General features: G+C 43.8%; 1 protein-coding gene across 3 annotated transcripts in view; it reads right to left on the reverse strand.

The window, feature by feature from the left end:
- Positions 1-15,665, reverse strand: part of TGFBRAP1 (transforming growth factor beta receptor associated protein 1) — a 72,646-nt gene that overhangs the window by 35,093 nt on the left and 21,888 nt on the right. For 2 of the 3 annotated variants that reach the window (XM_047745152.1, XM_047745151.1), the window contains exon 2: positions 5,992-6,692. In XM_047745152.1, the coding sequence (XP_047601108.1) occupies positions 5,992-6,679 (688 nt within the window). In that variant the 5' untranslated portion in view covers positions 6,680-6,692. Of the gene's footprint in view, positions 1-5,991; positions 6,693-7,210; positions 7,330-15,665 lie in introns of those variants that run through there. The other variant, XM_047745150.1, reaches the window with a different exon arrangement.

A 15,665-nucleotide genomic window follows, 5' to 3' on the forward strand; every position in this document is an offset into this window, starting at 1 on the left:
GTTCTTATAACAGAATGGGCAGAAACCAGAGGTCCAGAACAAAGGCTTCTGTTTACCCAAAAAGCAGAAGATGACACTGGAATAAAAGAGCAGAGTGGTCACTGGCAGCTGATGGGCCCAGGTCAGGCACTAGAAGGTACCCAGAACCACTTAGGCATGGAGGTACTGTTATTAACACCCCCCAATTAATTACATGCCTGCAGAGCAGATGACAAATACTATTGTTTCTATATTGTTGGAGTCAAGTGCTGTCAACGTGCAAATGTAACAAATGTAACAAATGTATACATGGTACATTTTTAAAAAGCATTATTTTCAACGTTGAACGCTTTAAATATCAGAGGTCCCCTTATCTGAGCTGGGAGAAGGAGAGGGAGCCAGGCAGCCAGGGGGCCATGAGGAGTCGGGAGAGGCTTAATTGTCTGCATTTTTCAAGAAGTGGTATCAAAGGACAGAGTTTAAAATCACAAGACTCAATCGCATTACGAAAATTTCAACAAAATATTGCTGAGAACAGGAAAATCTAAGCTAAGGCAAAAGGCTAAGAGTGGTTTCTCATGACACAGGAGAAACCTTCAGGGAGAAAGAGAAGCAAAATGAAAATACATAGCTTTCATATGTTTAAAGGTGCATTTGCATTCATTAGAGTATTTATTTGAACTTAACTCTTTTTAAATAAAGATTTTATTTATGTATTTGAGAGAGACAGGGAGAGAGAAAGAGCACAAGTTGGGGGAGGGAGAGGAACAGAAGGAGAAGCAGACTCCCCGGTGAGCGACATGGGTGTTGGGGGTGGGACTCCATCCCAGGATCCCAGGGTCATGAGCCTAACTAACTGAGCCACCCAGGCGTCCGTATCTGAACTTAATTCTGAAGCCATGTAATAAAGCTGCTGATTACCATGCTGCATACAGAACCTGTATATAGGTAACGTATAAGAGAGCTTACAAGTGATTGGCGTCAAACGTTTTCCCTATAAAGCCTTTATAACTGAAACAGTAAGGTACGGGCTCATAAGCAGACGAACACACTGATGGAACAGAACAGAAAATCCAGAGATAGACCCAAAGGCATAAGAGAATTCGGTGTGTGTTAAAGGTGGCTGTCTGTATCAGTGACAGAGGGTGGGCTCTGTAGTAGGATGGCTGGGATAATGGACAGCCATAGAGAAAAGGAAAAACTAAATCTGTTCCTTATACTCCGCATTGTGAAAAATGAAACCACAAAAGTACCAGCAGAAAACATGGGTGATTTTTGTCTGTAACCAGAAGAGAGGGAAGCGACCCTAAGGATGACTTGAAGTCACGTGCACTAGTGGTTCGGTGGTAGACTTCTCGCCTAACTGTGATTCAAAATCAAGACTTAGTAAAGTAAAAAGGTTAATACATTTGATTATATAGGAACGTTGAAGAAAAGCTTTTCATGGCAAAAACCGGAAACAAATATTTGAAACCTATACCAGGCAACAAGCTGGTATCTCAAACACAGACAGGACACTAAAAGAAATGGCAAGAGAAAAGGACAATCCCCATCAAATGAAATGCAATGGCTCCTAAATGTATGAAAAAATGTCCCCTCTTGGGGCGCCTGCGTGGCGTAGTCAGTTAAGCAGCCGACTCTCGGTTTTGGCTCGGGTCATGATCTCAGGGTTGTAAGATCGAGCCCCACTTCGGGCTCCAAGAGGAGTCTGCTTAAGATTCTCTCTCCCTCTCCCTCTGAGCCACTCCCCCCACACCCTGAAATAAATAAATAAATCTTTTTAAAAAGTGTTCACACTTGCTCATCACAGGAGAAATGCAATTAACTAGGCTGAGATTCCACTTCTCATGTACAGGACTGGGGACAACATGGAAAGAAGCTCAGCAACATACCCTACTCTTTTGGCAAAGCTGAGGGGAAACGGGCATTGTCATATGTTGCTGGGGAGAACAGAAAATGCACACCTTCATCAATGGAATACAGCAATACCTAGCAAAACTCACATGCATTTGTATTTGGACTCAACAATCCCACCTACAAAAGGCTCTTCCATAGATCTACCAGGAAAGTATAAAAAAAATAAGGCACTAGTAAAACTGGAAAACTGGAAAAACCCACATGCCTACTACTAGGGGCCTGATTAAAAACACCACACCAGGAGCACCTGGGTGGCTCAGTGGGTTAAGCCTCTGCCTTCGGCTCTGGTCATGATCCCAGGGTCCTGGGATCGAGTCCCGCATCAGGCTCTCTGCTCAGCAGGGAGCCTGCTTCCCCCTCTCTCTTTGCCTGCCTCTCTGCCTACTTGTGATCTCTCTCTCTGTGTGTCAAATAAGTAAATAAAATTAAAAAAAAAATAAATAAAACACCACACCACCTCCACACAATGCAGTAGCATGCCGCTGTGAAATCTCTGGATTATATTACAAAGGGGTCTCCATTAATACATTGTTAGGCTAAAAAAAAAAAAAAGTGCTGAGAAAGAGATGCTAATATTTACATATTTATTTGTATTTTTTATTAAAAAAATGAGAGGATAAACCATAAAATACCATAAAAATAAAGGTTGCCTAAGGGGGAAGAAGACAGGAATCAGCTCTTTGGGTATACCTTGCTGTAGCCCACATGATTTGGAACATCGCACGTACTTATACAGTGAAAATATAAAATAAAATAAAATAAAGCAATTCCTAAAAATCAAAAGTAAAATAAGACGAATTAACTATGTAACCAGATGGTGGGATAACCAAACAGAGGGGGACTCTTCCAAGTGACTTCAGAACACAGTAATGTGACCGGTCAGTTCCTGGTGGGTTTTATATACACCCGACCCTCAAGACAAAAAGAACCATAAACAATCAAACTGTTTTCGGTCATTACGTTGCGGGAACAATGGTGTTAGTACTGTTGTTCTGCGTACTGTGGGACTAGTCAAAGGAACAATGATGTCGGCAGTGGTTTACTAAGACCCTCGATGTGGCTGAAAGCAGACAGAACACAGACACAGATGAGGTTAACACCGGGGAGCCGTGAACTGTTTCCATCAGTACTGCCTCACCATGGATTTTACCTTTACAGAAATGCCTCTTTCCCAACTCTGTTCAATGACGAAGCCTAAACACAACGGGCAACGAGCAGATCTAGCACCAGCCCGTGGTCTCTAAACATCAGGGGTCCTTGGAGAAATGGCTGAAACCAGATCTGGGGCAGGAAAGGCGCACAATGAACCTGGAACACCTTCCACACCAGAAGGCAAGGAAGCCAGCCGAGTTCCAGGGTCATGTGGAAGGTGCCTGGCAGTCCACGTGGACAAGCCCCACACAAGCACAAAGAGATGGAAACGCACCATATGTGTCTGAATCCATGATGCGCCATGGTATCTTTTAAAAAGCCACTTCTGGAAGACAGAGGGGATCACCTCATTGAGAACCTCCTCGTTCTGCCTTTCTTAACAATGCACCCGGGGGCAACCAAATACAGTAAGTTCCTCTCCACTTAAGCAGTCCAGTTAACACATGGAGGAGGAAGGGACAGAAAGAGGACGCTGCCACTTGGCAGCCCCAAGACTGAAAGGCTGTACGCATCACTCATTAACAGCTACTGACAGCGCAGAGAGAGAAAGAAATTATACAACCCGATGCAAGGCCTCCACCCCGGTGACGAAGTCTGGCCTCTCCCCGAGACAAGCAAAACAACAACAAAACACAACAACAAAAAATCCCCAAACATCCCACACTTGAATCTGACAACACCTGGCATCCTAATGATCAGCTGGCAGGAAACGCAAAGGTCAACCTGACACATTAAACAACATAAGGGGATAAAAATCATCCAAATTCAGGCTGTGGGAGGTAACAGGTGAAGTGATCCAACCTCTTCAACAAAAAGTTAGGGAAACATAAAAAGAGAAGGAGAAGGAACCGTAAGAGAACTTAAGAGACAGAGAGACACTTAACTGATCAATCAATGGCAATGTAGGGAGGGATCATGAGGCCTCATGAGGGATCTGACTCAAACTGGAAAACATACATATCCTTACACACAAATTTATGTAGGTAAGTATTTACATATGTCTCTTTGTATACGTGTGATAGTAGGAGAAACATGGCATGCCTTGATGTTTGGTAATATTAAGGAATTGCTGTTAAATTTTTTTTTAGGTATGCAATGGTATTGTGGTTTTCTTTCCTTTTCTCTTTCTTTTTTTTAAGGAAGTTAGAACTTCGCACTGAATGGTGTCTAGGAGAAGTGCTATCAGGTCCATGATGCTATGATAATCGAGCAGGGGAAACGGGGAGGTGTATTAATCAAACAACTGGCAAGGAATTCATAACAGCTAGAGCTGAGTGATGGGTACATTGGAGCTCATTATAATATTCTATTTACTTATGTTTTCCATAACACAAATTTTTATTAAAATTGGGAATTTTTGTTAAGAAAAAAAGGTGGCTGGGGTAAAGAATATTTTCTCTAAAAAGTAAAAATCTGAACTATCGTGGGGCGCCTGGGTGCCTCGGCCGGTGAGGCATCTGCCTTTGACTCAGGTCATGATCCTGGGGCCCTGGGATCGAGCCCCATGTCAGGCTTCCTGCTCGGTGGGAAGCCTGCTTCTCCCTCTGCCTCCTTCGCCTCCTTCCTCTGCCTGTCACTCTGACTGCTTGTGTGTGCTCTCTCTCTCTCTCTCTCTCTCAAATAAATAAATAAATATATATATATATATATATATATTTAAATCTTAGCTATTGAGCTATGAAGAGACACAGAGGAACCTTAAATGCATATTACTAAGTGAAAGACGTCAATGTGAAAAGGTAATGTACTGTATGAGTTCAACTACACAGCATTCTGGAAAGATCAGCAGTTGCCAGAGGTTGGGGGTATAGGGGATGAACAGGTAGAAGACAAGAATTCTGAACACCGAGAATCAGTGAACATACTCTCTATGGTACCATGATGATGGATACATGTCATTACACATCTGTCCAAGCCCAAAGAACGTACAACTCCAAGAGTGAACCCTGACATAAACTATAGACTTTGGAGGTTATAATCTCTCCCTGTAGATACGTCCATTATCATAAATGCGGCCCTCTGGTGGGGAGACGCGGACGGTGCAGCAGGATGTGTGAGTCTGGGGGTAGTGGGTATATGGGAAATCTGCACTTTCCACTCAATCCTGCTGTGAACCCAAAATGGATCAAAAAAATAAAACTGATTTAAAAACGTAGAAATCTGTACATATTCACTGACCAGAGTTTGTGGTTCAACTTTTGTTGTGACCAGAAAATATGTTTGCACCCCTCACCTGGAATGAGATGCCTACACACAGACTACAGTTAATGAGCACTGGGAGTGAGGGGGGTGCTCACCCTTCCCAGACACACACGAACCCTAAAATGAGCCATCCGTGACTGAAAGAAAATACAAGTCACCCACACCATGAACAGCTCTGAGCCTGAATTTCGAGAAGGCAGCACAGGGAATTCACAAGGCCAGATGACAGAGCCAAAGCCCTTTCAGGGCCTGGTGACAAGACAGTGCAGTGGGATGAAACTGCAGTCAGTTCAGTAATGGGTGTCACACCTGAAATTATGTCTGAGCTCCACTCCTTTCCATAACGAAGAATACAAACAACCTGACAAACCCACCCACGTGGAAAAAATCTTATACGGAAGGCTTACGGATTTTTATTTTGTAGTTATTTACTTAATGGAATTTTCTCCCCGAGTCATCTCGAGGCTCCGCTAGCACAGAAGAAAGCTGGCTCTACCTTGTGACTGGCCTAGTTTTGTTCCATGGACCCTACATTCCCTGGACAATCTAAGGGAACGTTAGAGTGCACACTGGTTCGGAATTCTGTTCATATCTCGCCACGCATCCCTAGTGCTGGTGAATACTCCTCATGAGTACCTATTTTCACAGCTAGGTTCTCTCACAGCTAGGGTCTGTGCACGGCTCACGGAGATAAGGCAAAAGGAATGGACAGATGGGAGATGGAGGTTGGTGGAGGCTCACCCAGTCCTCCGGGACCTGCCAGGAGGAATTCCTGTCTCCCGATCCTCTTGACGATGGGGCGCTTCTCCTCGCTGCAGTAAGGAAACAGGTCCTGGGAGAAGCCCGTGTTGTAGTTCAGTATGATGTACTGCGTGGTCAGAGCCAGGCACAGGAAGTGGCCGTCTACGGCCACAGCCAGGGGCTGCTCCGGCGTGGACACCTCCCTGACGATCTGAACCCGGTCCTCATACACCAGGAACAGCTGGATGGTCCTGCGCTTGACCGAGATGATGCAGACTTCCACGCAGAACGGGTCCCCGTTCACGGGGTTCTCGTTCAAGGCCAGCGCTGTGGCCCCTTTGATGCGCGCCCCCGAGGGCACGGGCTCCAGGCTCATCATGTTGACCAGGGTGATAGAATTGTCACAGAGCACCAGCAGCCTGTTGAGGGCCGAGGCCGCTCGCAGTTCATTCACTGGCTTCCGGAAGCCCAGGTGTCGGTGCAGCTGCTTGGTGGCAGAGAAGGTGGCTGTCCCAGTGGGCAGCGCCCGCTCCTCCAATAGGAAGTGGTAGACAACGCAGTCACTGGTGCCCAGGTAAAGGTTCTTCCCGCAGCACTCCACGCATTCTATGTGCACCCGCTCCTTGTCTCCCGCCAGCAGCTCCCACTCCACGGCAGAGACCAGCGTGAAGGCCTTGGTGCTCATCATGTCTGCTGGTGACCTGCGGGGAGAGGGACCAGGACATTAATTCAGGGGAACTAACTCCAAGCAGAACCATGTCAGGTCACAACAGAAATAACTCCTTCCTCAGTTATGATTTCAGTGGGAAGAAACTATTCGACACTGTTAAGAAACAGTACTGGGGTGAAAAGCTCTCCCTCTGGGTCTCCTTCCGCCAGGCAACGGGAGACTGCAGCAGGAGAGCACATACGTGGGCTCCTGACAAAGGCCATCCTGCCCATTCTCAGTGGAGCCCAGAAGTCCATGGAGTTTCCTCAGGTTGCTCTTTGGAGAGGACCAAGAGCTTCTGTGTGCTGCAGAAGACCAGCACACAGATCCGCCCCAAGACAACATAACAGAAACTATTTGGAAAAAGGCAAAAAGGGTCCTCACTGATCTTCCCCTGAGCCTCTCTGGCCACTTGGCTGAGTGTTTTAGTGAACAGTGGGATGCAGCTGCCTCAGCTGGTTAAACCTTGCGCCACAGATCTTGTCAGAAACACTGAGGCAGGAGCCGCACCTGGCACACGGTGTTCTTCTCAGCACCGTATTTGGCTCTCCGAGGAGAAGTGTTCATGCAGAGTGGTAAAGATGTGCCTCAAATCCCTATGTCTGCCAGGGGAGGAGAGATCTAGAGACCTGTGACAATGTCACTGACATGTCAGTTAAGGGATGCTTCCCGCTAGAAGACCAACTGCCCCAACCTCTGAAGAGAACTCTGGTTTCAAACACCACCAAGTCAGAGGAAGCAGAAATGAGCAAGATGGCCTTTCCCTGACTTCTCAGCCCACAGGAAGGCAATCACACAGGCTCCCCGCTCCACGAAAACAGGAGGGAGAAAGAGTTCCACAGGGGTCTGTAGAAGGTTCGTGGAAGTTAGGGGAGACCTGCTGGACTCTTCTGTCACTCTGGGCTGTCCAGAAGCAGGGTTGCTTCCAGAGAGACTAAATTCCTTAATCCTTTCAGGCATTCTAGCCAAGGCTAGAAGACCTCTTGGAAATATTCAAGAAAGAATGTAGAATGCTATCATTTCTTATATTCCCCTGTCTATTTGGGAAGCAACAGGTACACAAGGAGAACTCCAGTCTCCTGTCAATAAAATCCCCCGGAAGGAGAGTATCTCAGGTCTGGGGATGAGGCATTTCTGCTGGACACCATTGGAATTCCTTCCTGTCGCTTACTGGCTATGTGACTTGGAAAGTCACCTGGCTTCTCCATGCCTCAAGTTTCCTCATTTGTAAAATGAGTGTAATAAGGGCACTACCTCATAACGATATTTTGAGGCTTAAGTAAGTGAGCTCATATAAAATACTTAATATCTGAGGACATAACAAGGACCCAATAAAAGTTTATGATCTAATAATCTTCGATACATCTGACTCAAAGCCCCAGCCCACTTTTGGTCTTTATTTGCCAAGCTGGGTACTGAGAGATGAAACAATGCTGTCTTCTGCCCTTAGCTAGGGAACCAGTGTCCACCTTGTTGACACTGAAGGACAGACTGAAATGTAAGCCAGACACACACTCACCCACAGCCTCCCCCACCCCACACACTGTCATACTCATTTACATGAGCTGCCCTCACAGAGACTATGGAAAAGAGGCAAGAAAGTGGGGCACCGAGGCTCAGAAGGCATCATAGAGGAAGGAATCCTGTGCATCTATCTGGGGCCGCAGGAACTTGCAGGGTCCTGGGGAAAGCCAGGGTTGGAGGAAAAGTAAGCTTCAGAGTATGACGCCAACTGTTTTTAAAGACTACCATCTATTTGTCATGACCAAACAGAACCACAAAATCTAACCTAGATGATGGTTTTTTTCCCCATTTCAGTGCCAAAGTATAAAACACAGGTATCGAGATGTAGACATCGAGACATCCTAAGTCCGTGAAAGCGAATACTGCTGCCTTCCCTGTTCGATCAATAATGGCTGTCTTTTAGAATTGCATGACAGAGTGACTCTAATGTTTGAAGTGTCAGTTGTACCCTTCCCTTTGCAGAAGGAAAAGAGAGACAGGCTGTGGGCACTCATAAGCAAATTCCTACTTAACTCTTCCGAGGTGGGGTGTCTTCGTTTCACACAAGAGATGAACCAGACACGTTTGTGGTGAATTTATGCAAACATGGCATAATTAGTCTAAGGACTGGGTGGACAGAGGACGAGGCAGAGGAGAGCTAGAGCTGTAAGACAAGCATCTGGTTTACTTAAAAGTTTTGTAGTATGAGTGTTTAAGAAGAAATGTTTTACTCTCTGATAACTACAACTACTCAAGTCTTGCTAAAGTTCCCTGCTATAGGCCTTGAAAAAAAAATGTGGTTTATAAGAAGCCGAAGGAGACTGATGTCAGCATCATGGTGGCTAAGATGTTCCTCCTTTATATCCTGCCTTTTCACAAGGAATTAGACATCCATCCACAGACCAAAGCCCCAGGCCGGGTGCTAGGATCTAGCACCGCACACCATGGGACCCAGGGGAGCCTCACCCACTCGCACACCCGGCAACAGGCAGGCAGAACTCAGCGTGGGCTGTGGAACCAGTGGAGCCACCAAACGGCCACCAACCCTGCCAGACCCCGTCCCTGCAGCTGGGGAGAAACCTGCAGAATGCCGATGGGCGTGGCTATGCACACAAGGGGCAGACTGTGCACAAGTCCAGCCTTCCCCAGGGGAGCTTCCAGCATGCCACTGCACCAAACACCACACAAGGCCACACAACAATCTGAGCAGACTGGCCAATCAGTCACAGCAGAGGAGGTGTTAAGATAAACCTTCCCAGGGCTGTGCTTGGCAAGGAACCACTGCAGGGGACTGATCTGTCAGACTGGGGCAGTCTCTGCTGCAGGGGGTAGGGCAGGGGTGCAGCAGCGCGGGCCACCCCAGCGGTGTGGGATGCGGCGGCGGACTCCCATTGCTCTGCAGCAGGACCCACAGTACAGAGGCTGGATGTCCGTGGCTGTGGAAAGGAAGGACACTGGGAGAGAGGCCAATGGGAATTTCCAAAGGCAGTAAGGAGACGGTGTGCAGCAGAATGTCCACCACGAGCCGGTGGGAGCAGCACACCCCGGGAGTTCACCAGTGCTTCTCCAGGCACCCCCAACGCCTGAGCACTGGACCCACACCTCCACCCGCCGTGCAGCAGCTCCTGCGCATGTGCAACATGGGAGAGAGCCCAGTAGACCCAGAGCCCTTCAGACAGCAGGCCTAGATCGAGGGCCAGGGAGAAACCACAAACGAGCCACAGCACCACCTTCAGGAAAACAAAGGAGAGGTTTCCAGGAGTCGGTTGGTAAGTTATCTTTTTTTTTTTTTTTAAGATTTTATTTATTTATTTGAGTGAGAGAGAGAGAGAGCGCATGAGAGGAGAGAGGACAGTGGGAGAAACAGACTCTCTGGCGATCAGAGAGCCTCATGTGGGACTCGATCCCAGACTCCAGGATCATGACCTGAGCAGAAGGCAGTTGCTTAACCAACTGAGACACCCAGGAGCCCCCCGTTGGTAAGTTATCTTACTAAAGATAAGAACCGGAGAAGACACAAAAGCTTCAGAATCCCACCACAAGAGGGAGCAAGGGAGCAGAGTGGACGCTTGCAGGCCAAGAGACCAAGAACCCGCCTACTACCGCGGTGGCCCAGAACACCCATCTCCAGGCAATTCGTACAGTTTTAAGGAGCGGCCACTATCACATATGTGAACGTGGCAACTCAAAGCTACAAGGAACGTGACAAACTAAGGAAACGTGCCATCACAAGGAGAGTAAGAACTCCCCCAAAACTGAGTTCAAAGGCATGAAATGTGTGATCTAGCTGATAAAAATTTCAAAGTAGCTGCTCTGAAGAAATTCAGTGAGCCACGAGAAAACTCGGCCAATTCAATGAAACCTTGAAAAAAAAAATACATGAGCAAAACGAGATTTTTAACAAAGATAAATCATAAAAAAAGAACGCAGCTGAAATTCTGAGGCTGAAGAACTCAATGAGTAAAATGAAAAATGCAATAGAGCATCTGCGGGAGGGTAAAGTGTCTGGAGGACAGAATAAGTGGTGAGAGGATGGGCATTCTGAAACAACCCAGTTTGGGGAGGACAAAGAGAAGGGAATGAAGAGTGAAGGAAGCCAAAGTGAGCAACAGGATTCCATCAAAAGAACAAATGCTCGAGTGCCTGGAGTTTCTGAAGGAGAGAGAGAAGGGAGCAGAAAATTATTTAAAGAAATAATAGCTGAGAGTTTCCCAAAACTGGGGAGAAAATTGAACATCCAAGTTCACAAAGCTAACAGATCACCCTATTATCTCAATGCAAAAAAAACCTGTTAGAAATCAAGGATAAAGAATGAATTCTAAAAGCAGATGGGGTATGTGGGGGAGGGAGGGAACATTGTAAATTTCAAAGGAATCCCATTAGGCTATCCAGAGAGTCTGCATTTTTCCCTCACAGGCCAGGAGAATCTTTCCCCTGAGGAATAGATAAAGAAGGTGTGGTGTCTATATACAATGGAATATTATTCAGCCCTGAGAAAGAAAGAAATGCTGCCATTTGCGACAACAACGTGGGTGGGTTTAGAGGGCATTCTGCTAGTGAGATAAGTCAGATGGGAAGACAAACACAGCATGATCTCACTTACATGTGGTATCTTAAAAAGTCAAACTCATAAAAATACAGTTCAGTGGTGCTTAGCAGAGGCTGCAGGGTGGAGGGCAACTGGGAAGATGTGGTGTAGGGTACTAACTTGGAAATAGGGAATAAATAAGTCCTGGGGTGCTAACGCACAGCCTCCCCATCATCAGCAATGTATTACAAACTTCACAGTTGCTAAAACAGAATTTCACGGGGGTAACTGAAAGCTGACAAAATAATATTCTGGTACTTCAAAGTGGTTTATTCCTTTAAGCAGCAGAGAAATTTTCGCCATGATCTAATTCACAGGATAAACTCACTTAGAGACAATATGAATCATAAAAAGATAGACTGTAGGTCATGCCTCTCTGTATTATCATTAAGTCCAACTTAGTGGGGTCTGAAGTCAGAGATGTTTTAACATGGTAATAAAACTGAAAATTTCTCCAAGATGTACAATTCATACTCTATTATGTGATCTCAAACTGCTGAAATTTAGACTTTTTGATAGAACATCCCCTTAAAAGTATGGTCATTTGAAAGTGCAACATTTTAATATTTTTCTCAAAACTGCAAAATACAGACCTGGTGAGGGAAAGAGACTGAAAATATTAGTACACAGAGAGCAATTTAAATAAGGATGACATTACATATGCAACAAGCACTTCTATGTGTACAAAATAAAGGGCACTGTTCCATTTCCCAGGAGTATCCCAATCTCATTAAGGAAGAAGGACTAGAAAAATAAGCAAGTAACAGTGTAAAACAGTATGTACTAAGGATGAAGTTAAAATATTAGTAATGACTTTCTACCACCTAGAGAGCCTACACACCCCCGCTGGTGACATTAGAATCTAAGTGAATATCTTTGAAAATGCTAATGAGAAAATCCGAATTTTCTTTTGCAGGCATACACAGAAACATTAGCTTTCCACTCACGCCTGCAGCCCCTGTGAAAGTCTCTTGCTGCTCTGGCATCTCCCCTCCTATTCTCTACATTTCTTAAATCTCAGCTCAAAAAATGGCAGTTCCATTCTTTCTGCTACACACCGAGCGGGGCAGCAGCAATTCTGAGGTTATCCGTGAGCTTCAAAAATGTCTTTCCATATTCTTGACTTAAGATCAGTTACAACAGTTCCAGAGGCTCCCAGAAGCCCAGGAGAGCTGATTCAGATGACTTTTATAAGCAACACAACCCCAGCTATATATCCTGTTTTTGTGGACGGTGTCCCAGAAAGCAAGTATCGTGTCCATACGGCCCTCCTAGGAAATTCTACCAAACAATTAGGAATCAGATAATACCAACTTGAAATAATAAATGTTCTGGAGAATTAAAAAAAATAAAAAAAAATAAAGGAGAGGCACATGTCCCACTTCATTTTATAAAGCCAGTATAAAGTATAACTTTACTATCCAAACCTGATAAGGATATAGAAAAAAGAAAATCCTAATCATTCTTACTTATAAATCAACATGCAAAAGTATTAACTATTAGCGCACTGAACACACACAGACACAGTATGAATAAGCTGGCAAGTGATATTGGCTTAAGGTAATAAAATCTGTTGGTTTAATTCAAATTTACAAAATAAAAGAGAAAAAGAATAAAACAAGGAACAAGACTATTACCATCTGTTATGCGTAGATTATAGCCCCCAAATACATTAAAGTCCTGAATCCCACTACTTGTGAATAGGACCTTATGGGAAACCAGGTCACTGAAGATGATCAAGTTAAGATGAGGTCATTGATGAGAGGTGTAATCCAATATAACAGGTGTCACTACATAACAGGGAAAATTTGGATACAAGGCAAGACAGACATAGCGGAAAGACGTCAAAACACAGGCAGATGACCACTGACAAACCAAGGCACTCCTGAGGCTACAGGAAGGCTGGCCTAGGGACCTACAAAAGAGAGTCCCTCGGAGTCCCTCAGAAGGAGCTAACACCCTGAACTAAGACTTCTACCCTCCAGAACTGTGAGGCAATAAACTTAAATGTTGTTTATTTATTTATTTTTTAAATTTATGTTGTTTAAGTCACTCAGTTTATAGTATTTTTTAATGGCAGCCCTAGCAAACTAATGTACCATCTCTATTCAACATTGTACTGGGAGTTTCTGCCAGTTAAGGAACAGTTATAAAAACCTGTAAACAAAGACATAAAACTGTAATTATTTACAGACGCTATTACTGTTTATATGGAAACTCACAAATAATCTTTTAGAATAACTAAAATGTTAGAAATTTTGTTTAATTTTAAAAAATCAACATACTGAACTAATCTGCATTTCCATCTACAATTAGGCAACTTAATCTTCCAAAAAAGATATTACAATAATATTAAAAATTAAGTATGAGGGAATTATCTAACATAGATGTATAAGATCTTTATGGAGAAAAACAAAATCTTATTGTCCGACATTAAGAAAGACTAAATAATAACCCCAGCAGACTTTTCTGCAAAAATTGACAAGCTGGTTTTAAAATTGAAATGGCTATTAAAGTACCTATATCATCAAAACAATCTTGAAAATGAAGAAGAAACTTGAAAGACCTACATTAACTGATTTCAGAAACTGCTATAAAATTGCAGTAATTAAGATATTAGGAAAGACAAACAGATCAATGGAACAGAAGATCAAGTCCAAAATGAGACCTACACATACACATTCAATTAGCTTTTGACAAAGGCACCAGTACCAAATACCAAAAGTCATTTCGATTTGGATAACCTTATGAGGGAAAAAATTTACCTTAAATATTCCTACCTCACACCATATACAGAAATTCATTTGAGCTGCATCAAGTTATTTTTACAAGCTGAAACTATAGGCTTCTCGAAGAAAACACAGAAGAATATCTTTGAGACCTTGGGGTACGTAAAAATTTCTTAGGATGCAAAAAGCACTGACCATTAGAAAAAAAGTTGATAAACTGGATTTCATAAAAGCTAAAAACTTGTGTCCACTAAAAGATGCCATTAAAGAAATGAACAGGCAAGCCCCAGACTGGGAGAAAATTTGTAATACATATATCCAGCAAACAGATTATTTTGTTATTTTTTTTTTCCTTCTTCTGAATCCCTTTTTATCCCCTTCCTCCCCCCTCACGATTTGGGATCTCTTCTGATTTGGCTAAAGCATATTTTCCTGGGGTTGTTGCCACCCTTTTAGTATTTTACTTGCTCCTTCATATACTCTTATCTGGACAAAATGACAAGGCGAAAAAATTCACAACAAAAAAAAGAACAAGAAGCAGTACCAAAGGCTAGTGACCTAATCAATACAGACATTGGTAATATGTCAGATATAGAGTTCAGAATGATGATTCTCAAGGTTCTAGCCGGACTTGAAAAAGGCATGGAAGATGTTAAAGCAACCCTCTCGGGAGATATAAAAGCCCTTCCTGGAGAAATAAAAGAACTAAAATCTAACCAAGTTGAAATCAAAAAAGCTATTAATGAGGTGCAATAAAAAATGGAGGCTCTCACTGCTAGGATAAATGAGGCAGAAGAAAGAATTAGTGATATAGAAGACCAAATGACAGAGAATAAAGAAGCTGAGCAAAAGAGGGACAAACAGCTACTGGACCACGAGGGGAGAATTCGAGAGATAAGTGACACCATAAGACGAAACAACATTAGAATAATTGGGATTCCAGAAGAAGAGGAAACGGAGAGGAGAGCAGAAGGTATATTGGAGAGAATTATTGGAGAGAATTTCCCTAATATGGCAAAGGGAACAAGCATCAAAATCCAGGAGGTTCAGAGAACCCCCCTCAAAATCAATAAGAATAGATCCACACCCCGTCACCTAATAGTAAAATTTACAAGTCTTAGTGACAAAGAGAAGATCCTGAAAGCAGCCCGGGAAAAGAAGTCTGTAACGTACAATGGTAAAAATATTAGATTGGCAGCAGACTTATCCACAGAGACCTGGCAGGCCAGAAAGAGCTGGCATGATATATTCAGAGTACTAAATGAGAAAAACATGCAGCCAAGAATACTATATCCAGCTAGGCTATCATTGAAAATAGAAGGAGAGATTAAAAGCTTCCAGGGCAAACAAAAACTGAAAGAATTTGCAAATACCAAACCAGCTCTACAGGAAATATTGAAAGGGGTCCTCTAAGCAAAGAGAGACCCTAAAAGTAGGAGATCAGAAAGAAACAGAGACAATATACAATAACAGTCACCTTACAGGCAATACAATGGCACTAAATTCATATCTCTCAATACTTACCCTGAATGTTAATGGGCTAAATGCCCCAATCAAGAGACACAGGGTATCAGAATGGATAAAAAAACAAAACCCATCTATATGTTGCCTACAAGAAACTCATCTTAAACCCGAAGACACCTCC

The sequence above is a fragment of the Lutra lutra genome, chromosome 9 (assembly GCF_902655055.1).
Source record: "Lutra lutra chromosome 9, mLutLut1.2, whole genome shotgun sequence".
Classification (NCBI taxonomy): Eukaryota; Metazoa; Chordata; class Mammalia; order Carnivora; family Mustelidae; genus Lutra; species Lutra lutra.